Source organism: Heterocephalus glaber, unplaced genomic scaffold (genome assembly GCF_053883595.1).
Source record: "Heterocephalus glaber isolate CG9 unplaced genomic scaffold, H.glaber_assembly_v1.0 deba00000901, whole genome shotgun sequence".
In the NCBI taxonomy this organism is placed as follows: domain Eukaryota; kingdom Metazoa; phylum Chordata; class Mammalia; order Rodentia; family Bathyergidae; genus Heterocephalus; species Heterocephalus glaber.
Genome location: NW_028258171.1, coordinates 12412903 through 12437157, shown reverse-complemented (window position 1 = coordinate 12437157; position 24255 = coordinate 12412903). Strand labels below are relative to the sequence as shown.

General features: G+C 42.1%; 1 protein-coding gene across 2 annotated transcripts in view; it reads left to right on the top strand.

Annotated features, from left to right (window-relative positions):
• The window catches only part of Pygl (glycogen phosphorylase L), a 45259-nt gene that overhangs the window by 1234 nt on the left and 19770 nt on the right, over positions 1-24255 (top strand). For both annotated transcript variants that reach the window (XM_087207967.1, XM_004835554.4), the window contains 6 exons: positions 4926-5027; positions 7192-7270; positions 11200-11303; positions 18118-18249; positions 21474-21585; positions 21922-22004. In XM_087207967.1, coding sequence (XP_087064093.1) covers positions 4926-5027; positions 7192-7270; positions 11200-11303; positions 18118-18249; positions 21474-21585; positions 21922-22004 — 612 coding nt within the window. The remainder of the gene's footprint in view (positions 1-4925; positions 5028-7191; positions 7271-11199; positions 11304-18117; positions 18250-21473; positions 21586-21921; positions 22005-24255) is intronic.

Genomic DNA, 24255 nt, shown 5'->3' with positions numbered 1-24255 from the left:
ACGGTGCACGGTTCGGTGCGGGCTGCAGTGGAGAGTCTCCTCGGCTGCCTGGACGCACAGAGGGGCACTGCTGCTTCCTAAACAATCTGGGAAGGGGGACAAGAGGTCGGAGGGAAGAACTGGACGGGGACAGGACAGGTCGGGGGAGACTTGCGGAGTCAGGGTGAGAGCAGCTCTGTCCCTGGTGGGAGACTGGCAGAGACTGGAAAGGCTGGTCTCAGAGAAACTGAAGGACTGGGATATATCCTAAGGCAAAGGGAAGTGCATGGAAGTATTTATTAGGATTTTTAAATATGTAAAAGCATGAAGAGAAATGACCCATACTCCCAGTCCCTAAGAACTACAGGAATGTTGGTTGTTTTTTGTTTTGTTTCCTCACTCCTCCCCCACCCTGCACTGGGGAATGAACCCAGGGCCTTGACGCTGAGTTATATCCCTGGCCCTTTCTACTTCTTATTTTGAGGCAAGATCTAGTTAAATTGTCCAGGCTGTGCAGGAACTTGCGGTCCTCCTGCCTCGGCCTCCAGAGTGCTGGGCTTGCACCACCACACCCAGTTTAAGAATTTTTAAGAGGGGGAAAAAAAGTAAATTTTCCTGGGAAGAAATTGCAACTGTAACAACACTTTGGGTGGAAAGTTACCCAGAGGCCTAGCCATTGCTACCCAAAGGTACCAACTGCTAAAATGTAGCCTTCGAAATCTATATCCTTAGAAAACACTTTATATTTACTGTATCTTTTTATTTGCACAAAGGGCATGTTACAAATTATGCCATACTGTACCTTGCATTAAAAAGTGTATAACTTTTAAACTTAAGAGTAGAAAATCTCTCTCCCCCGCCCCTCCCTCCCTCCCTCTTTTCTCTCTCTCTCTCTCTCTCTCTCTCTCTCTCTCTTTTGCTCCCTCCCTCTCCCTCTCTCTCTCTCTCTCTCTCTCTCTCTCTCTCTCTCTCTCTCTCTCTCTCTCTCTCTCTCTCTCTCGCACCCTTCTGCAGCATTAGCACCACAGAGCCTTGTGTGTGCCTCCTCCAGTCTGTACCTTATGGTTTTCCTGGTCCCCTGGCTAGTTTCTTCTGTGATCTCCTTTCCTACCCGAGTGCAGGGATGAGCCTGGCATTCTGGCTGATGCACTGTAGGTAAACAGCAAACATGATGCATCACGCACATTAATAGTGTCTACTCCATGATAGTCATTTATCTAAACAGGATGCTTCCTGCCCCTATGCAGCATCAAGTGAAATGGGCAGATGTGCCCAAGTTTCTAACCCAAATCTGGATTTCTAGTCTGAGTTCTTCATTAAACTGCATTTCTACATTTCCAGATGTTTAGTGAGCCTACCCAAATCTCTTCCTATTTCCTCAAATGCAGCATATTAAAAACTCAAGTTATATCCCTCCAATCCTGTCCTATGCTCTCTATTGCTAATTTTAATGGCATTGTCATCTTGACAGTAACCCAGAAGCAAAATTAGTCTCACTTTGACTTCCTCCTGTAGTCCCCATTCACAAGGTTGCCAAATCTGTAGATTTCTACAAGTCGCCTTGAACTTACCCATTCTTCCTTTCCCACTTTCAGCCTAGTTGAGGCCTGGCTACTGTCACAGCAGACCTCTGAACAGTGGTCTTGCTTCCCAAAGTGGGTTCAATGGCAGTGTGAGGCTGACTGCCTAGCAGACGTATTTTGTTTGGCCAGTAAGACATCTTTCAGCAGTTTAATTTCTGTGCCTTTGGGCAGGACTCCTACATACCCCGTTCCACGGTGATTTTTCTCAGCTCTGTGAATGCTTTGAGTTTGTAATTGCATCTCATTGTCCACATGGCCAACTGGGTAAGCTTCTAGTGCAATGTAGCTTCCCTGGTGCTTGGTCATTCCTGGCTCCATAGCCTGCCATGGTCCTCAAGCATTGAAAAGCCCTACTCCATCCAGGAGAACCTGTCCTTTCCATCTTCTCTTCCATATCTTGTACCTTCATTCCTCTCCTACAAGTCCGCACTTCTGGGCTGCTGCTGCTACACTGTGCCCGCCACTCGGCAGGCCCTTCCAGTGCCATGCCACCCACCATGTTCTGCTCTTGCCTGCCCTGTAAGTCTCAATTTTGTTGCCACCTGTCCTATACATCTTCCTGGAAGTACCTGGGTCCTCTGCTTAATGCTGGGAATAAAATTTTAAAATATTTTTAAAACAACAGTCCTTGGTATCTCTTCTTTATCTTTACAAACTTTTAAAAATGTCTGCTTTTGTGTAATATACATAAAAGATTAGTAATAGTGGTGCAAACATCATTTATAAGGTATATCAGAAGTGATTGATCTTTTTGTTGCTAAGCATGGATAGTGAATATCTGCAGAACATTAACTTACAGGATGGCAGAAATCTATTTCTCAAGATCTTACATATGTATTCTCAAACACGAGATGAGGCCCTGCCTAGTCAAAAAATTATTTATGAGAAAATGGGAAATGTCCTGTCCTTCTGAAGTCTGTCATGTAAGCAGGGTCTCTCATTTATTTTATTTTGGGCAATAGTGTATTTTTAGGAAGACCTTAAAATATCTTAAAATATATTTTTTCAATTTTTATTTTTTAAATAGTACATATTTGCAGTACATCATGGTTACACTCCATGTGAGGAGCTGGTACATGTACATTACACATCTTCATTCCTTTTTTCATGCCCTTTCCCTCCCCTCCCTGCCTCCTCCCTCCATGTCTTGGTCCACTTCTGTTTTGTAAAAGGTCTATCTTCCTATTTCCCATGATCTACCTTTTTTGCTTTTTCTTTATATTTTGGGTTATTTTTAATTAAAAAATTATGCTGAAGACATTCTCCTTGATTCTATAGTGTGATCATTTTTTTATTTTATGAGAAAACTAAGTCAAATTTTCATAACCAAATAATAAGAATATAACAATAGCTATTACATTGTGTATCATGAAGCCTGTGTGTCTGATTTATTGCATTTAGCATTATGGTCTCAAGGTGCATCTGTTTTCTGACAAATGACTCAAGTTTATCCTTCTTTATGGCAGAGTAGAACTCCATTGTGTGTAAATATCATATTTTCTTCATCAAGAAGTGGACACCCCAAGATTTAGCCGTTATAAATTGTGCTGCTGTAAACATGAGTATGCATATGTCACTGTAATATGATGTCTTTAACTCTTTCAGGAAGATACTAGGAGAACAGCTAGGTTAAATAGAATTTCTATATTTAGTTTTTTGAGGAGTCTCCATCTCCATTAATGATCTCTATAATTTTAAAAAAATATATTTTTTCAGTACCAGGGTTCAAATCCCAGGCCTTGTTCCGGCTAGGCAAGTGCTCTGCCACTAGGCTATATTCCCAGCCTTTAAAATATTATTCATATAGTCTATATTTTAATATAGCTTAAGTCCACACTCATTTTGAATCATTAAGAGGGAGGCAAAAATTTTTAACACAAATGTAGCTATTATTCCCAAGGGTGTGACCTCATGATTGTGTGTGTTAGATGTAGGCAGTATGCTCTTGCTAGAACACTAAAACTAAAAAGGCAGAACACTGTGGTGTATGTTACAGAGATAACAAAATACACAGGGAAGAGTGAAAAAAAGCTGGACTAATATGACCCAATTTGTGTTTGGGGCTTAAGATACTGATTCCCGTGACAGCAGTGGCCTGGCATGCAAAGGCCCCAGCCATGGGTGTGAGTGAAGCCTTGGGCCTATGTGGCCTGGCTCTGCCCAGGAAAAGTCCTGTCCACTCCCACCGAGGCCGCTGTTGGCTGGGTGGGCTGCGTGGACCCTGATGGCCGCAGATAGACCTTGCCGCAACGTGGACAAAATGATCCGCCTTGGAAACAGGTGTCAGATCTTCCCCCAAGACAGGGGCTTATCCCTGCATGCCGTTGCTTCATAAAATGAAAAAGTGAAATTTCTAAACGTTTTCAAATAGCATTTTATTTAAATTAATATGTATAATATGTTAAATATTATGGTAGGCGTTTGTTATACTGAACCCTGTTTATTGTTAGGTATTTTCTGATTGGTCAAATACTTTTCTTTTGCGTTCTTATAGAAATGGGAGAATCCTAACATTTCAGGTGACTTTAGATTGGGGCACTTACAGATTTTTGTTGTTTGATGTCTGATGAAAAAGAAAAAGGTAGCCAAATACTGAGAGTTAGATATTATAAAAAAGGAAAGATGAAGCTCCTGATTTTTTAACTACTAAACTATCCTAAAATAAAATGGTTTTAGATCTGAACTTTGTACCTCTCGCTTTCAACTCTGATATTATTTACCTGGCTTTTACCGTGTCAGAGGCAAACAGTTTCTAAGTCGATAGAGGAATTTTCCTAAGTCATCAAGAGCAAACCTAGTAACTCTTAGGTAGCTTCTTATTCAAAGGGACCGTTCCCAGTTCATAGACGTTTCTAGAATAATTCGAACACCCTAAAACTCCTTGCAGGGATCGGCTGAGACAGAATATTGTCTAGCCGTGGAGAGCATGCTCCTCGGGGCCTGTGTGTCCTGTAGGACTTGCAGTGGTCACCGCCAACCTGTCTCACCCTCCCCTGAGCAAATGGTGTGAGCCTCCAGGGCTGACTCCTGTTTGCCAAAACATGTTTTATTCATGAGATTCACAAACAGGAGGGGGGAAATCACAAAACATCGAACCCAATTAATTGGATGAGTTGAGGGGTTCCCCCTCCCTAGGGGTGAAAGATATAAACTAGTTTGACAAAAATGGTATAAAATGGTTTTCCCAAACTAATTATCAGGAACACTTTTATGTCTGCTGTCATCATCTGTAGGACTCGTTTGAAAAAGTGGCCCTGCTTGTGTGTTATTTCTTGGTGGACCAACGTATGAGTTCTGTGTCACTATGTTGACAAATACAGTTGATTAATGGAGGAATCATGACCTTTTCTTTCATTGTTTCAGAGGGTTTATTACCTCTCCCTAGAATTTTACATGGGCCGAACCTTACAGAACACCATGATCAACCTTGGCCTGCAGAACGCCTGTGACGAGGCCATTTACCAGGTACTCTGTTCCCGTATTTCTCCCATCCCCTCCTTTTAAATTCCAAATTTACTTCAAGAACCTTGAGAATATACCATGTGTACACATGCCCCCACACACACACCAAAGAAAAGCAAGAAGTGTAGACGTGGCCATTACAAACTATTAGAAATAGGCATTACTGGCGATCGCTGGTTTAAGAGGAACAACCTGAAAAAGAAATCAGAAAACTGATTGTGACACATGAGCATTTTCTTTTGTAATTGTCCTTGACAGCATTCACCAACAAATTACATTTAGAAATTAGCATGTAAACAAGCCTTTACAAGTCTGTGAGAACTGCAGGCTTTCATTTGGGCTCTAATACAGTACTTTTTAAAAAATGATCACAATCTGACAGTTATTTATATACCAAGGCAATATATGCAAATGATAAGCTTTTAAAATGCGGTTGTCACACTTTTCTGTTGCTTAATGAGATGTAAAATGAACTTCCTCTTTAAAGAAAGAGACTGAGCCTAATTTACTAATTTGTTTTTTATGAATATTTTTCACTGTTTCTCCCCTGAGCCTCAGGTATCTCCTTACCCAAAACAAATAGTCCTTAACTTTTTGATGTGGTGGAAAGGAAGAATGTGTATGTGCACAGACAAACTGTAAATGCAGCTTCAGGCTGCTCCTTTCCCTTGCTGTGGGGTCATCCTCTTATGTGGCCAGCTGCTCATCTTGGAGGGCTGGTGACCTTCGTGAGAGTTAGGGGAGCTTTTCCTGTGACAGAAGCATTGCAGCGCCCCTCCACCTCCTTTTTTCTTTACGTCCCCTAACAGCAGCTGAAAATAATAAGCTTTCCTTGGAGTCACCCATGACCAGGTGAGATACATCAAGTTATACAAGAGTTTCAGAATTGTGACAATCCTGAGTATCAGCACTAACACTTGGCTTGCACGAGGATCCCAGTCAGCTCCAGTTAATAGAGAGCAAATCCAAAAGCCCCATCGACAGCAAAATGAAGGAAAATTATGTTTGAACTCTTATATAAGATTTAATTCTCTAGATTTGTATGAGAAGGCAACACTGGGTGTAAGGGTACAAATCCAAAAAGATGGCCCTGTAAGAACTGGGGCATCAACCTCAAGGAAATTCACTTCTTGTGCATGTGTTTTCAATATGTGAGTTAATTTTCTGTCTTAAAGCTATCCAATCTCATGGGTTGCATGACTTTCAGGTGAGAACAGTCATTTCACAGCAGGCTGTCCTTTAGCCAAGTATGGCCCTGATTAGCATCGAGGCGGGGTAGAAGAGGGCTGTGTGTTTTATCTGGCCATTGGTTTCTCCACTGTAAGATAAGCAGTCTAAACTGATCTGCAGGGCTGCAGGACTCTGATGGGAGCCCACAGGGGTGCTAGTGGATCTGTGTGATCGTAATTCTTTGGGGCTGGGAGCTTGAGCATCCTCAAGTTCATGGTTGCTCCTTGGTTCCGACAACACCGCAGGAAGAAGCAGAGGATTTTAGCTCCCCCAGCTGGACTACAGGGCTGAGGTTCCGCATGGCCATCAAGCCCCAGGTCTATGAGCAGTGACTCTCAGGTCTGAGGCTAGCACCTTTGGACCCCACTGAGTAAATATGCTGTGGTCATTGAAGGATGAATTCCGGTCCATCCTGAAAAGTCTGTCCTTGGGCTTTTTGCTTATTTTCAAAATGCCTCAGTCCAATTAATGTCAGCTTGGTAATGGACTATTTTGAAGGTTTTAATGCTACGACACATACACCAAAAGGAAAAAAAAACCCTCTTTAAAATCATAGGAATAGATCATATTTATTGAGGAACATTAGCCTAGAAATATTCCTCATGCTTTCTATAATTTTGTTGAATGCCCAGAAACTCTAGATGAGATAGGTACCATTATCCTCCAGTTTTAAAATAAGACAAGCAAAGCACAGAGAGATTTATCTCTATACAGGATCAATAGTAAGGAAGCAGCAGAGTTTGTAGTAGACACCCAGGGTGCCACTATTCTTGGCACCTACAGTCACCGGCTTCCCCTGTGGGCTCTGATAGGAGCTGATGCTAAATCAAGTAGTCAGATGGACCTGAGTGTGTGGCTCCCAGCGTGGGGAAGTGGCTGATTTTGGAAGGACCTGCATGTGTATCCACACCCAGTATTGTTTCTCCTTCATCATCAGCTCGGATTGGACATGGAGGAGTTAGAAGAAGTTGAAGAAGATGCTGGACTTGGCAACGGTGGCCTTGGGAGACTTGCTGGTGAGTGGCAGGGAAGTGTGCTACGTTGTCACCTTCTCAGATGCTGTGCACAACCACATTGAAAAGAACCAAGCCAGCTTCCTACGGGAAGTGCAAGGTGTGGCCTATTTAGATGTATTTGTTCATGAGTTTTTCACGGCGGTTTGATGGATTCAGTTAAAAAAAAAAAAAAGGAACTTAAACAAAGAAGATATTGCTTAAAACCCTCTGAGATATTGCTTAAAACCCTAAGGTTAACCAGACCCTTCTTGTGAACACGCAGGTTTCCAAAGTGGCCCTTTACTTCCCTGCTCGATGCACACACATTTGTGTGGGTCACCAAAGTTGTAAGCCTTGCCTTGCTCACTTGACAGTTTGCTTTTTGATTAACCAGTGGGCAGAGATACACTAATATTATTGGGGTGGTTTAGTTAATTAATATCCTTTTTTGTGTAGATATAGTTTGAGTTCTTTGCTTTATCCAGGGAATACTTTATAGCATATACAAAGGAAAACATTAAAAATGTAATACCAGTTCCACTGATTTAAAAATATGCAGCCCTATAACCATTCTACTTCTTCATATCTATCCTAAAGAAATACTCAAACACATGCACAAGAAGACTTACAAAAAATACTGTTGTAGTGCTGTTTGTAAAAACAAAATATTAAAAATAGCCTAATGGTCAAAGAATAAAACTGACCTATCTAGCTATTTAAGTTGCATTAAAACCCATTCAGGGGCCGGGGATTTAGCTCAGTGGTTCCGCTGCCTGCCTCGAAAGTACAAAATCCCGAGTTCGATCCCTGGTACCAAAAAAAAAAAAAAAAAGAAACCATTCAGGATGATAACATTTATGCTTTTTAAAAACTGAATATTTTCTGTGACTGTGTATATAAACATCAAAAAAAGTTCTGGCCCAGCACAGTGGCACAGGCCTGTAACCCCAGCTACTTAGGAGGCTGAGGCAGGAGGATTGCAAGTTCAAGAACAGCCTGTGTAACTTGGCAAGGTCCTGTCTCAAAATAAAAAATAAAAGGGATGAGAATGTAGCTCAATGGTGAAATTCCCTTGAGTTCAATCCTCGGTATTAAAAAAATAAAGGAGGAAGAGAAGAAGGAAAGAAGAAAGAAGGGAAATAGGGACTAGAACCCAAGCCTTGCACATGCTAGGCAAGTGCACCACCACTGAGCTACCCCAGCCCAAGGTCTGGAATTTAAATACTAAATTCATAGGGGAGAGGGCAGAGTTGGGGATAGCAATCAAAAGATAATGTTTTAATGTGTTTTGAAGGCAATTGTATTACTTTTGGAATCTAGGTCCAATAATAAAAATACACTACCACACTTGTATTGAATTATACTGTATGAAAAATAAAAATTCCTTCTCTTTTAGAAATGGTTCCCAAAAAGCTCTTAATTTTGTACAAAATTTCAAGTTAGAAAGTCATTTACATCTGCTTCCTATTATCTAAAACTCCATCAGCAGCAGTGTGCTCTAATAATGCCATTTATGTAAAAATTTAAAAAACCACACTTCCTGTGGGACACTTGTACCCTCTTGTGCAGTTACTCAGCAGACAATGTCATCAGCGTCCTTGGGCTGTAGTGGACAGGTGGACCAGCTGTCCCCATGGAAAGCAGGTCTGAGACTGAGAACTGTGATTCTGACCCATGCTGTACAACATGAGCCGAACCTTGAGGTCATTATACTAAAGTGACATCGTGATGGACAAAGACTGATTCCACTTAGGTGACACTCCTAGAGTAGTCCGATTCCCGGAGACAATGTGATGACAGTTGCCGGGGGCCAGGACAGAGGGAATGGAGAAGTGGTGTTGAAGGCATACAGCGTTTCTGTCGGGGAAGTGGAGAGGGCACTGGGAGTGCATGTGGTGACAGTTGTGCAGCAGTGTGACTGTACTGCCTGCCACAGAGCTACACTGGAAAGTGGTTACTGCGATAGCTGTTACATGTGTGTTATCACAACTAGACCCACATTAGTGATGAGGAAAAAAAAAAAAGAATGAGAACTACCCTCTCTGCCTCTTATGGGAAACCCAGGCCCTTCATTCCTGGGGGCTGGGTTCACCCCACTCTGTATCTGACACTGGTGGCTGTTTCAGGCACTTTCTTGTCACCGGGACAGGACACCCAGCCCCCATCACCCAAAGGAGGAGAGGCTTATTTGGCTCTCTGTGTCCAGTGGTTCAGTCCAAAGTCTTGCTCCAAAGCAGAAATGGTATAGTAGGGGAGCATGGCAGAGAAAAGCCAGAAGCAGAGAGAGGAGGAGGAGCCAGGCACAAGAATCAGTGTGCAGGGATCTGTAGGAACCCACTGGTGAGTGTAGCACCCCCCCACCCCGTCCACTCACTTCCAAACACATGAGACTTTGGGGGGGACATTTTAGACCTAAACTCTGGCATTGATCTTGCTCTTTTAGCTAACTAGGAAGTTCAAAGAGTAAAAGTTGCAAATGAGGCTGAGTAACTTTTGTTAGATGATCTCATTTCTTAGCTGAAGGGAAAGATTGGGACCCTGTTCTGGTGAGGCTGTAAGGATGCGGCAACAAGGACCCAGGAAGAAGCAAACTGTCACAGTCCAGAGGAGCAGGAACTGGATTGGGCCAGGCATGGGCACGGGAAGGAAGGATGTGATAGAATAACTCCACGGCCTCAGCCATTTACCTGTGGATCTCTGATTTAAAGCTGCATCCACTGTGACCCCAACTCTGTCCCTTTCTGTTTGGTTTACAATATTCTTTTCAGTTTTGATTCCTACTGTACATTTCCTCATTCCGGTTGAAATTCCTGAAGGAGACAGCCCTATTAGTATAACTCCTTAGTTTGCACAGAGCCCCAAGGTAGACCCCTTCCCTGGCTGTTGATTGGCTGCTCTGGATCAGATGCTGCATTGTTCAGTAAGATAAAATCTAGACAAAAAAACCCTGATTCAACCAACAAGAACTTTTGTTATCACAGAAGACAAATTCCAGAGTTTGGGCCATTTCAAAGCTAATTTATTCAGCAGCATGATTCCATCAGGACTCCGGGACTCTGTAGTTCTTCTGGCTTTTCTCCTCCCTCCGGAGAAAAAGATGAAGGAAAATCTTTCTCAGAAGTCTTCTGCCCTCAGCAGAATTCCTGCCACTCCAAAGTGGATTGAATGTTACTGCTCTCCCAGGCCAACACCAATCCTGAATGAAGGAAATAGAATGACTCTTATTGGCTTAAAAGCTTAGACCAGTGATGGCGAACCTTGTAGAGATCCTGTGCCCAAACTGCACCCCCAAATCCACTTATTTATCACAGTCCTGGCACTTCAGTTAAACCTGAATACTGAGGTTTTCATTTAGAAAAAAACCTCATACATTAACATCTTTTGTCTTAAAAGAAAAATAACACACACGCCATGGGTTCGCCACACTGGCTTAGACCCCTCCAGCCAGATTCCTTTCCCGGTCCAGTGTTTCTGGAGCTTCCCTGGAATTCTATCAGCCGGGAGGAAAGAGTCTGCCCCATATGTCCAGCTACTCGGGTGCTGTGGCAGAAGCAGAACTGGGCACATGTGAGTTACCATCCCCTGCGACTGTCTTTTCAGCCTCCCTTCGTGTAATAATCACCATATCTAAGTCAGGTAGCTTCCTCATCTGTTCCCAGACAGAATACTCATACAGACACAGTCGTTATTTCTAGATGGTGAGGTGAGAGATAATATTTATTTTCTTCTTTATACACTTTTATGTTTTATAACCTCTATAGTACTCATTTTATAATTCAAAAGATGTTATTTAAAAATGACAACTTACCATGTAGTGGTCTCTCTGCTTTAAAATACAAGTATGGTTTCTCACAGAAAAATGTCTTGTGGCTGCCATGTTTTAGAGGGGAAGACTTGAAATTTATACTGAGCTAATGATTCTACCGCTCCCTGTACTCTGCTTGATTTAGCCTGCTTCTTGGACTCCATGGCTACCCTGGGACTTGCAGCCTATGGATATGGCATCCGATATGAGTACGGAATCTTCAATCAGAAGATCCGAGATGGGTGGCAGGTGTGTAAATGATCTTTTTTAAATGTTTTATTAAAGCCCCTTATTTCACTGTGCTCTGGATAATTTATAATTTATGAGTCTTTAACACAGAGTTGTATTAACTTCTCTAGCAACTGGTTGTCAACTTGACTCTCTGTCCCCCCTTTGGAATATAAGTTTCCCAAGAGCACAGGGCCCATCAATGTCATTCCCCTCCAGATCCACAGCACCTAGCACGGTGCCTGCCTCTAGTTGTCTGGCCACCGTTGGCCCATTTCTTACCTCTTTGAGTACCAATTTTGCCATCTATAGAAGGAGAAGAACATGCCTCTCAGAGTTACTGCTACTGTGATGATTAAGAAACACAATCACAAATGCATTGCTTAATAAGTCCCTCCCCATGTGAGTCCTGACCATGTATGAGTGACTTACCATGCTTGAGAATATGGGAGAGTCTTGATTTTCCTACCTTGAGAACTGGCTCGCACAAGGGGGCTTGGAAAATATTTATCACTGGCTGCCTGCGTGAGGACCACCTGCAGTGTGTGATGTTCCACACTGCAGCTTCCAAAAGGCAAGTAGGGGGCTGGGGCTTTAGCTCAGTGGCACCGTGCCTGCCTAGCAAGGGCAAGGTCCTGAGTTCTATCCCCGGTACCAAGAAAAAAAAGGCAAGCAGGGCTGGACTCACAATCTTCCCCAGTAATCCTTGCTGGTAAGAGCACGTTGTCATTTTGAAAAATAGAAAATGGAGTCTCTTAAGAAGCGGAGTTACGCCAGGTCACACTGCTGGCAAACAGGGTCTGTACCCCAAGGTTTGCAGATACACATTCCATATTCTTGTCTACATTCAGAGTTTTAGCATCCTTAATATGCCTATTTTATAAAATACATAAGCTAAGTGTCCTAACATTTTAATAAAGTGAAATCAGGCAACTTTATCAATTATTATATAAATAAATCTGGTACATATTTGGTATGCCTCATTGTAGTGCTCTATTAAAAATGTGCACAAATCCATTTCGCTGATACTAAGTTTGATTCAGGCTTTCTTTCTCCTTATCTTTGTCTCATACATACACACCATTGAAAAATATATGGATTAGATTTCCTAGAAGCCAGCACCCTCTCACCATCTCCATACCTGCAAGACTGAGTTCAAGGGCAAAGTGCTCATGGGTGTATGGGGCACTTAGGCTGGAGCTGAAGCCCAAGGGAAAAACAAGGACTATTGAGTGTTAGGTTAGCGTCCACCCTGTCCTCCATATTTGGATACTGTCTGGGCCAAAATAGGAAGAAATTAAAAGAATAGGTATGAAGACAATGAAAAAAGATTCAGAACAATATTGGAAACATCTTGTAAAAGAGATATTGTAACCGAAATCCCAAATCTTGCTAACATTGTATATCGTCATCTGTCCCTAAATACATAAAAACTGGGAGGCAACTGGATCTAGAAGAAAAGTTTGGACCCTAATTTCTAATTTAAGATCTAATTTCAACTCACTACCCTTATACAGCACATCATCCCAATTAGTTTACCTAACTTGTCTGAGTCTCAGTTTTCTTATCTGCAAAATCGAATTAGTATAAAAATACAGAGACTATCTGATGCACAAGTAAGCACTCAGTAAAATGTTAAATTTTGCCTAAGAAAAAGAGGGTAATGTAAAATAGTGTGGAGGCCAGGTGTGGTGGGACACCCTGTAATCCCAACATTTGGGATGCTGGGGTAAGAGGATCACAAATTTGAGTCCTGCCTGGGTGATTTAGAAAGACTGTGTCTCAAAATAAAAAATAACAAGGGTTGGGTATGTAGTTCGGTGTGAAGGTCCTGGGTTCAGTGCCCAGTATTACAAAAATGAATAAGTAAATATTCTGTAATAAAATAACATACTATTATATTTTTAGTTAATTTTAATAAAACAAGAGGTTGTTTATATTGGTTGAAAAGTGAGGATATAGAAATGCATGAATAATAGGACTTTATCCTGAGGAATCCAGTAAGATAAAAAGTACTAGGAAAAAATACATTGGTTTCAATATTAACAACTTTGGGACATAGGATTACAGGTGACTTTTATTACCTTCTATTTGCTCTTCCACTGTTTTGCATTCCATAAGAAATACATATTTTATACTAAAGAGTCATAGAAATGAAAGAATTGGTTCTCTTTCCCTAGTGAAATATCCCAGAGTTCCATACAGAGAGCCCAGCTTAGCAGGAACTTTCAGTCTGACCAGCATTTTGAGACTTTCTGACCCGGTGACACATGATATCCACTTTCAGTCTTTGAAAGTACACTGTGGGGTGCCCACTATATTTCAGAATGTTTAAGAATTTAATTTATCTTTTAATTACTGTGTAAGAAAAAACTAAGGGAAAGTCAGCAAATAAACCTTAAAAAGAGTTTTCCTCAAGTGCATCCCCCCCCAGATTTCATGAAGCATCACTCAGTATTGATCACAACTGTATCTGTGTTTCTTTCAAGTGATCTTTATTGCAGGAAGCCATGTCTTTCTCACCGAACCAAGACAGCATATGTTTTCAGTGTTTGTAAAGAAAAACAGAGAGATCAGATGAATTTTGCTAAACCAAATATTCCACAGTTAGCCTCAATAGCCATCAGTACTTCTCAATTATGACTTGAAATTGAATGAGAAGGATATCTAATTTTACTTAGCACCCATATTGTTTACTGGTATGTGATTTAAAGGGCAAATATGAGATAAAAAGAAACTGTTTCCATAAAAAAAGAGTGCTAGGAAGTCTACAGCCCCCTCAGAATATGATGATGCTTCCAGATCCAGCCCTGCTCTTCCAACGGCAAGGACAGAGAAGGCTGGGGAAGTTGTAATGGGTGGGAAGTCTTCAAAATTGAGGGACTGTTAAATTTTTGAGTCTCTTCAAGGAAGATTTGCAGGAAACAGTGTTCCTTGTGAAGCAGAAAGTAGCTGTCTTGCTAAAATTCCAGACTCACCATGAACTCTAATGGGGAATCACAGGAATCTTTTTAGTAACAGTGCCCTGTGAAAGGAACTGGGTGCCAGGAGGTGGAGGAGGAAAGGTGACTGCAACAAATTCACATAGCAACTTAGCAGCCACACCGGAGTTCCAGGCATAAAGGGGCTCACTGTGTGCATCTCACAGTAGAAGCACGGCTGGACCCCTTCTCTCTGCTAGCACCTGTGCCAGCCATGGTTCACATTAGCAAGCTCCTAGTGACTGTGTTGAATGTGGAGTTTCCCAGAAGCACTTTTCAAGCATTTATCTTACCAGAAACCCAAGTTTGTTGACTCTCCTGGTGTTTGTTCACAAGTCCTTCATGTACCCTGTATCCCACAGCTCTAGGTGTGGAGGAACGTTTATTAGAATCCAGTCGCTGAGAGGCCCCTGAGCTACCCTCTGCATCCCTGTTGGTTGGGATTCAGAGTCTGCTGAGTAATTCCTCCAGGGAGATGCCACGTCCAGCATCACCCCAACCCGGGTTGTCTCTTCTACTCCAGAGTCACACTTGCTTGGGGTCAAGTCCATGTAGTCCTTGGTAGAGCAAAGCTGACAGCCCCTTGGGTGTACGGGTCAGCTCTTCTCGCACCTCCCCCACCCACACGATCCAGCCCTTGGTGCATTCTGGGATCACTGACTGACTACATGGAAATCTAAATTTACTGAGCACCCCACTAGCCCACTGATGGCAAGCGAGTAGAGGAGAGGTTTCTATGGCTTAGGTTGGAGGCAACAAGGGGCAGTTCTTTCTTCTCAGATCTGCTGAGACAGACTTGTGGTTATAAGTTACTTATTTTTCAATCTGCCTTTAAAATCCTTGTAAATTTGAGAATATTATTCACTGATTCTTTAATGAATTGCAAGACTCAGAATAAAGATCAGCAAGCAAATAGGGTCTGCTACAGAATTTTTCAGCTGCATGAAATTAGAGCCAACCATTATTTGGGAGGGAAAAACTAAGCCAACATTTAATGGCAAGACCGATCAGCTGACTGATCATACTTAAGATTGTACCCTGGAGCCGGGGATTTAGCTCAGTGGCACCATGCCTGTCTTGCAAGTACAAGGTCCTGAGTTCCATCCCCGATACCAAAAAAAAAAAGATTGTACCCCGGGTCGAGGAGGAGAGGGGCAGAGTGAGAGAGGACAGAAGGGAGGGTGGACACAATCAGTGCATGACATATATGCATGTATGGGAATGCCACAATGATGCCAGTTAGTTTGTACAAGTAATATGTGTTAATTTAAAAGTTCTACTTTTTAAGTGTCCCTCCCCAAAAAAAGTGTGCTCAGAAGAGCAAATGCCACTTGAACTTCTGCAGGAGTTGGGAGGGGCCAGCTGGGGTGCCAGGCTTCTTGAGGGTGGAAGTGCTTATGATCCTGCAGCCTTTCTCAGCAGAAAGGATGGCACCAGCTGTCCCACAGAGCAACACTGTGGCTTTGTTCACGCAGACCAAATCGGCCCTGTCCGAGCACAACAGAAAGGATTTTTAAGCTGAGATGTTTTGCTCTTTTGTTGATGCTATCATTTATCTATTGTAGAGTTCCCCGTTATTAACACAAGTTAGTGGACTCACCAAGCTTCTTATCAGCTGGAAACCATAGGTGTTTCCTTGTTAAAATTTTATTCCACTTTTTGTTCTCTATAGGACTGGAATAGCTGAAGTTTAGTTTAAAATTTGTGCACAAATTACTTCGTTGACTTTGTATCAACTTGTAGGTCCTTGTCACTAGCCAGCACCGGTCCATGCTTCGGTGGTAATGGGAAGTAGAACAGGGCTTTGGTTTGAAGGGTGCACAGATTTGACAAGGTGACTCAGACTGACCCATTCACGAAAGAACAGAGGCTAGTTTTATGGGGTGCTGTGGTGAGCTGGGGTCTGATTGATCATTACCTCAGTCCTGGTATTGTAGCTCAGGAGGAATCCTCACGGCTTGAGGGCATTCTGTCGCTGTGGCAACGTGGTTTCTGCTTGGGCAGCCTTAGTCGGATGAGGCTCTGCTGGACTCTGAGGTGGCCCTAGGTTTAGAACAGTGGAGACCTCTGGGGATAGCTGAACATCCCTGTGCGTTTCTTACCTTCTCATCTTACCACACTAACCATGCTTTTAAAGAGTAACTGGTAAAGGGCCCAAGGGCTTGTTTGCCTCTGTCCCTGTGATGGTCTCATCCTGGCTGCTCTTTGTGTAGACTGAGGACCAGCAGCATCAGGAGCCTCTAGAGACTTGTTAGAGTGCTGGATTTCTCCTAGACGTGCTGACAGTCTGCATTTTAGCAAGATGCAATTTGCTGATTAGCTCAAGTCTGTCTGCAGCCTTCCCTCGACTTCTTCTCTCATCTCTCTCCTCCTGCCTCCAGCGGGTCTCAAAGTCCTGGCTCTTCTGTCTCAAGATGCTTTTTTGTGAGTCTCCTTCTCATATACCTTTGTGCAGGTAGTTAATATCCATGGGCAGCTTACTGGCTTTCTTGATATAAAGTCATGATCTGGCTTTGAATAAGTGAGCGTATTTGTTTGTCTGCCTGTGGATGTGCATGTTTTGTCTAATAAACCAAAAGACTGCAGCAGTGTTTATTTCTGTCTCTACACTGTGCCTCAGCTGGCATTGGGATCATGACATGATCACGAGGTATCAAGCATTGTGCCATAATTCCTAAACAAAGTCTTCTGAGATAAAGTAGAGTTTTCTAAGAGGTGATAGCCAGAAATAAGTAGGTGAAATAACCATATTTGGAGTGACTTCATTAATAAGGAAACTATCATTTTCCCTTTTTTTGCCAGGACACAATTTTGTTTTTAAAAATACATGTAATATTTTTAAAGTTTCACTAATAATATACAGCATTTAGTTTAAAACTATATCCCTCCAAGTTGTGAATTTTTTTTTCTTGTTCTTCTCGTTAGGGTGTTTTTCTTTCTTTGTTTTTACAAACCAAAATCCATTTGACATCTAGGGTACCCTAAATAGAAACTATGGTTTTAAATTATTTATAAGAAATATTTTATAATAGAGGAACATAAATCCTTGGGAAAATATTGAAATTGTCAATAAAATAAATTCCTTGCCTTTTAGTATATGTCATTTTGAAAATCAATTACATATATTTCATTGTCAAATTAAAATTACACAAAGATGGCCAGGAATTTAGCTCAGTGGTTCCAGCACCTGCTTCCCAAGCACAAAGTCCTGAGTTCAATCCTCAGTACCAAAAAATTACATAAAGATTAAGTGAACAAAGACTATGGAATGTTATACTTTTCTGTGCCCATACTGAAATACAGTTTATTAACGTAGTATTCTGTAAGTAGCATTCCTCACTGATTCTCTATGTGCTAAGCTCAAGAATCTCAGTGGAAACTATCATGTAGGACTAGTTCATGTATGCAGTGGTAAACATCCCTGCAGGGCCTCTGGCTGAGCTCAAGGTGGTCAGTTGGATTTACAGATTTTGAGGCACAGACTCTGGAACACACAGACCTGCAGTCAGATTTTTAACTCTACCACTTCCTATCTGTTTGACCTTCAGGAGTTACAGTTTCCTCATCTTTGCAAGGGGAAAAATCATAGTTCCCTCCTACAGGGTTGCTATAAAAGAATAAAATACTGTACAGTTATACATACAAGGACTTAGGGGAGTATTAGCATGTACTGGTGTTAATTTAGGAGGTGAGACAATAACAATGATGAATTGGTATTCATAGGTCCAACACAATATCTCTCCCAAACAGCACTCTTGAGTGCTTTCAGCCAAAGATGTTTTTATTGTGGTATGATTGAAGGGCTAGGTCCACATCTCCTGACAAATACATTCTAGGCCATGTCCTTTTTGCAGGTGGAAGAGGCAGATGATTGGCTCAGGCATGGAAACCCGTGGGAGAAGGCCCGCCCAGAATTCATGCTGCCTGTGCACTTCTATGGAAGAGTAGAGCACACCCCGACGGGGACCAAGTGGCTGGACACCCAGGTATTCAGGCGTCTCTAGAAGGAGCAGTGTGTGTAGGGCAGCACAGTGGACATGTCATACATTGAAATGTAGCATGCAGTACAGTGTGTATGAGATACGGAGAGGAGTATATTGTGTGTCAAATAATAGAGTATATTTTTATAAATAAACCTGTTACTCCTTTTGATGGACTCCACTCATTTTGGAAACAAGGAGGCTGACACCAAGAGAAAAGTGACTTTCCCAAGGTCAAGTGATTTAGCAAGGTCACTTTACAATCAGCTTTATCAGTGATGAGTCAGTCCCGTAATACCTGACATGCTTAGCTCTCTGGTTTTATATAAGTTTTAATGCCAAAATGGAATAAATTTAAATGTCATTCCTCATCATATGTACATATACTTATAACTTCTCTGGCATAGTTTAATATTGTATTTATTCAACAGCTTATCAAAGTTTTTATTCATTGTGAAATCAGAAAAATAATGTAAAATCTGCCAACTGTGCTGTCTTACTTTGTGCCTGATCACTTCAAGAGAGTAATGCCAGTGTCAGTGCAAGCATGTTTATTTCACCTGCACATATTCATACTGCCACTAGATTTGAGTATTACCCTCCTGCTAAACAGCAGCACTCCTAGTGCTGGCTTGTGCTTTGCTGGCTGTCTACTTCCTGATCAGGTGACCTCTATTAACTGCTCAGTTACTCTGCCCAGTCATTGGAGCAGCCCTTGAAATTTTTTTTAATAAATATAGCTTCAGGCTGGGAAAAACTGATCACTGAACATTCTTCAGAAACTTAAAGGAAATGGTAAAGACCAACTAAAGTATGTTCTTCTATATGAAAATTGGGAGTAAAATTCAACATTGGAGGGTTAAAAGTGGTTGGTTTGCGGATTATTCTCCATGAATAATTGCTTTATTTTACTTTATAAGAGCCACCATGTTATAGCTGATTCTTTTTTTAAAGCTGCTGGGGTTTTTTGTTTTGTTTTGGTTTTTTGCTAATCCTTACAGAACTATCCACAGTTCAGAAAAATAAGACTTTTAAAAAGTGTTTCCTATCTGATTGTGAATTAATTTAGCATATGAAATGACAGGTTGAAAGCTAAAATAAGCCATTAAAGTAGAAATGGTTTAAGGAGCAAACTAATACTGTGGATTTTAAGATAAGTTCCTTGTTTTGCTTAGGGTTTTTGTTTTGTTGTGCTTGGTTACGGATACCATCAGGAGAGCTGCCAATGAGTCAGTAATTAAGCCCCAGAACAAATTCACATGTGTAACAGTATTAAACTAATGAGTATTTGGTATGGAGTTTGGTGCCTTAAACTTCACCAGTGCCTCATGATCTGTCTAAAATGATGCAGTTTACGGTCTGTTTATGTACGCCATGGCTCCTGCTGCTGAGCTAACTTGTATTTACAAAGCACCTTTAGATGTTTGCGTAATGTACCCTGAAGGTCAGAGTGTGTCTCTGTGCCCACAGAAGCAAGGTCACAGAACAGAGGTAATAGCTGTGAGCTGACTCGAGCCATGCCGGGCTTTATGGATGGAGGCCATCACCTGAATCAGCCCCACATTTGCAGCTAGTGAGGTCAGAGAGTGTGGGGCCCGGCATGCTCTGGGCATGCATCGGATGGCTTGCAGCCAGCTGAGCTGTTCATTTCCTTCTTGTGCCAGTTCAGGTCCTCTGGGAATCAGAAACTTGACAGAATTAGCATCCAAGTGTAACACTGGGGGAATGCCTGGGAAGGAGAAAGAGGGGAGAAGAAGAGGAGACAGGAAGTCTTTGAGCTGGGTGTGCCATGCCTGAAGAAGTGGAAGGAAGGAGCGCTGTCAGGAAGCCTCTGAGGCTGCAGTGCCACTCTGAGCACATGACCAGGTGAATGGGGCCTGGACTGACCATTTAAAATGTCACCATTCTGTGTCCTGGCTGTGCTGGAGCATCCTAGAGAGACCGCATCGCCTGGGTGTGAGCTCTGAGGGGGAAAGTTCTCTCGGAGGAGATATCAGCCACTCAGCCCAGGCTGCCACAGTAACACTCAGTAACTTCAGCACACGCCTTGCTTGAACCTCGAAAATGACAATGAAACTATGAAAATGACTCCTCCTTACTGATCACAATTTGTTTGAAGAGTCTCATGCTCTCCCAGTGGAGCTAGCTGGCCACCTACAGCTTGTTTCATAAACCTCCAGAGACCTTTATTTCTCAGCGAAAGAGTCCCGTAAGGGTGGTTGGTTTATGGTCACAGTGATCATGAAAGCATGACTGAATATTTGTGTGGATACAGGCTGTCATGCTTCATCCGCTCATAATTCGGCAGACCAAATTAAAGAGACGAGCATTCAGCTTTCAGTCCTGATACTGTGACCTTGGCGAAGTCACTTTTCTCTCAGCCTCAGCCTCCTCACGTCCCAAATGAGTGGGCGGCACCCAATGCTATTCAGATCCTCCAGTCAGCGATGCTGTTGCTCTCCTTCCTTAGAACTCTGCTCTGAAGAGGCAGGGAATGGAAATGAGTCATTTATCACACACATTTTAGATGCACTGTGAAACACAGTTCGCTGTCCCGTTCTTCTCTGCTTCAAGGACTGTCACAAAGATTGAGCTAGATTATTCCAGAGCTTGAATCTTAGACCCAGCTCAGCCAATTATCACCTGATTTGGCAGATCACTAAAGGAGTCACTGAAATAACTCTTCTTTAGGCAACATCAAAACAAAAAATATCTAGCACAGCATTTTAAATATCATATGTGATGTTCTAGCTTCATAAATTTCCTGTTTTGTTGATTTTGGAAGAGGAGATCAAATCATTGAGTAAACATGAAATTTATCCTAATTGTTACTTTTTGGTGGGTATAGATTCACAGTTGTCACTGTGCTCCTGCATCGTATTTCTTATTAATAGGGCAATGGTCTGATCTAAGTCATGAGTGATAAACTTTTTCTAATACTGATATCATGGCATTCCATTCCCCTGCATCTACATCAGAGCAAGTGACACAGGAAATCAACATGGAAGTGCTGCAAACACCATCAGTCAGGATATTCCAGTTGGTGGGGGGAACCACGTGACCTTTAATACCCCCTCTAGCCTTGTGACTCTCTTCTTGGATTAGTCCTCACACGATTTGGGCTGGTGACAGAGTCGGGAGTAAAATTCCATTGCAGTCTCTCAGCTGTGTTTCAACCTCTGTCATCACACCTGGGAAACATGAGCAGCTGCTTTTGTTTAATCCCACAGGTGGTCCTGGCTCTCCCTTATGACACCCCCGTGCCTGGGTACATGAATAACACCGTCAATACCATGCGCCTCTGGTCTGCCCGGGCACCAAATGACTTTAACCTCAGAGACTGTGAGTACAGTGTGGGCTCTTGTTTCTTTGTGCATGTGTTTAATCTTTCTGATTGTTAGTTAGAACCAAATTGAGCTTGAGAAAAAAAGCCTTCTGTTTCTGAAATCTTCAGTGATGAAGAAAGCATTTTACAGAGCAAGTGGGGAAGTTGTTTTTAAAGCAGGGTTCAACCTGGCCCTCGGGTGCTTGTGGTAAGTTGAGCATGAAGATTTGTGAAATCCTTTTGGAATTAGGAATCTTAGGAAAGGCGAGCAGCATGATGTCAGGTGTGAGCGTGGGGCTTGCAGCAATGATGGCTGGCTGATATCTTCACTACTTTTCTAACATTCTCCTCAGTTAACATTGGAGACTACATTCAGGCTGTGCTGGACCGAAACCTGGCTGAGAACATCTCCCGGGTGCTCTACCCCAATGACAATGTGAGTGATCCGGTACAACAGACACAACCGATTTCACAAGAGCCTATTCAGTAACCCTATAAAACAAATGTATTATGGATTTCTTTTCCCCTCAATGTGCAGAATAAGCTCTATATTTCTTCCTGATTTTCTAGATTTCCCCTCCCAACCAAGTGAGGAATACAAATCAGAATAAGTACTTTGCCTTGACTAGTGACCTCACCACTAATTGAGGAGCTTTGTGGATAAATTTCAAAACAGAACCTAGATTGAATGATCAGGTGACTCATGGGTACAGCACTACTTCCTTTCCAGACAGAAATCCCACCTGAAAAGTTAGAAGTTGTGGAGATTTTCTGCCCACATGATGGGCTCTTGTGGTCTCTCTGTCCCCAGCTGAGTGGGTCACGGTTCTTGGAGCAGACAGACCTATGAACAAACACCTATGTCTCTGTCTCTCGTTTTTAACTTTAATTTTTTTCTTCCAGGTGATTACTCTAATTTTATGCTTAGTTTTTAAAAACACACTTGGAACAGGCTCTTCAGTGACTGCTATAAATTCTTATTTGATTTTAAAAGAACACTTGGAACTGTATCATGAAGACTGCTCTAAATTCTTAATTGATTTAAATACACATTATTAGTCAGTTTAACTTGGGACTCTTTATGGGTAAAGTCATTTTATCATTGTAATGATTCTTTTCTGAAGTAACCTCAGAAGCAACCAAATTAGTATTCTGCTTTACAAAGATGGTAGAAAGCACTGATCTTGGGGACAAGGACATAAATGACCCTTAAGACCAGATGTCCACTTGTGTTAAGCCATATTCTCTAAGAACAGAAGAGGATTACGTGGATTTGCTGCAGCATTTGGGGGAACTTAATGGGCTCTATTATTGATCCTTTTAGGAAAATGTTGTGATTTCAGTACATTTTAGAGAAATATCTAATCCAAATACCAGAAGTTATTCTATCTCATGGTTAAAGTAAGCATGCTTCCATGTCTGGGACAGCACTGCCCAGCAAAGCCAGCTGGCAGAACTGTGCAGCTGGAGAGGGCTTGAAATCTGTCCTCCTATGCCATGGTCTGTGTGCAAGGGTTTGAGGTTTGAATAGGGTGATGGAAGATGTTAGAAAACAAAAGAGAGTTAAAGCGGGACCGGGTGGGGCCTCCCCGCCTGCTGAGTGGAGAAGAACCTTTCTTCGGCCTGTGTATCACTTTATTTAAGGCATGAGGAGGGAAAGTATAAACAAAGAGATGGGACAGGGTGTTTTTGGTAAGTTGTTATTCAATATATTTTGAGAATAACTGGCTGATAAGGCTGGTGGGAACAGGGACATACGAGCTTGTTTTTAGGACTGTGTCAACTAGGACTATAATAAGGAAAATATTTTTAAAATTTCCTTATACTCTGGGCTATTTTGACAAGATAAATCAGGACACACACACAAAAGAGTCATAAAGTACAGGAGGCAGGTAAGACACCTCCTGATCGTGGTGGCTCCCAATACTCCAATCTTCAATAAGAACCAGATCTGGCTTGACTCGGAAATAATCTTCTGCAGTAGTTGACTACATAGATGATGCTACTTCTAGGGTGGAAGTAGCTCTTAGGATCAGCTTTTGTTTTTGAGGATGGATTGATAAAATGACTTCTGTAACTGCAAGAACAGCTCACTCTTCTCAGCCTGGCCTAGTCCTAGTCCAGACTGTGGCCTCACTCCTTCCAGAGTTTTGCTCCTATCTTCCCTCTGCGCCCCATGAGGTATTTGTCCCCTCCTTAAAACCAATGGAAGCTCTCATCATGGACAAGCTCCTCACTGCTGTGGTCACGAGTCCTGACTCATCTCTCAGGGACAGTGAGGCCCCTCTGAAGGGCTGCTAGCCCTGTCCCTTACACCTCTGTGGCCTGCCCTGCCTTTCTCCCCTTCTGGGAATACTCAGGCCCTCTCTGGTCATCTTACAAATTCCTGCTCATACTTCAGGGCTCAGATAAGAATTTCCAGGCTACCCAGGTTCCCAAAATACTATGTATATACCTTAAGTTAAAGAAAAACCTCATCACACTGTATTTTAAGGCTAGTTCATACCTCCCCATCTCCCCTCTTCTTTAAGGTGAAAGATTGTGTTTAATCATTTGATTCATAGGACTTTAAAATTTCCCTGGCTCACTGAACTTGCTTAAATTCATTATAGATGAATTACTAGTATTCTTTATTATTCTTACAATACTAACTTCATTCTAATTTGTACGATGAAATATGACATTAG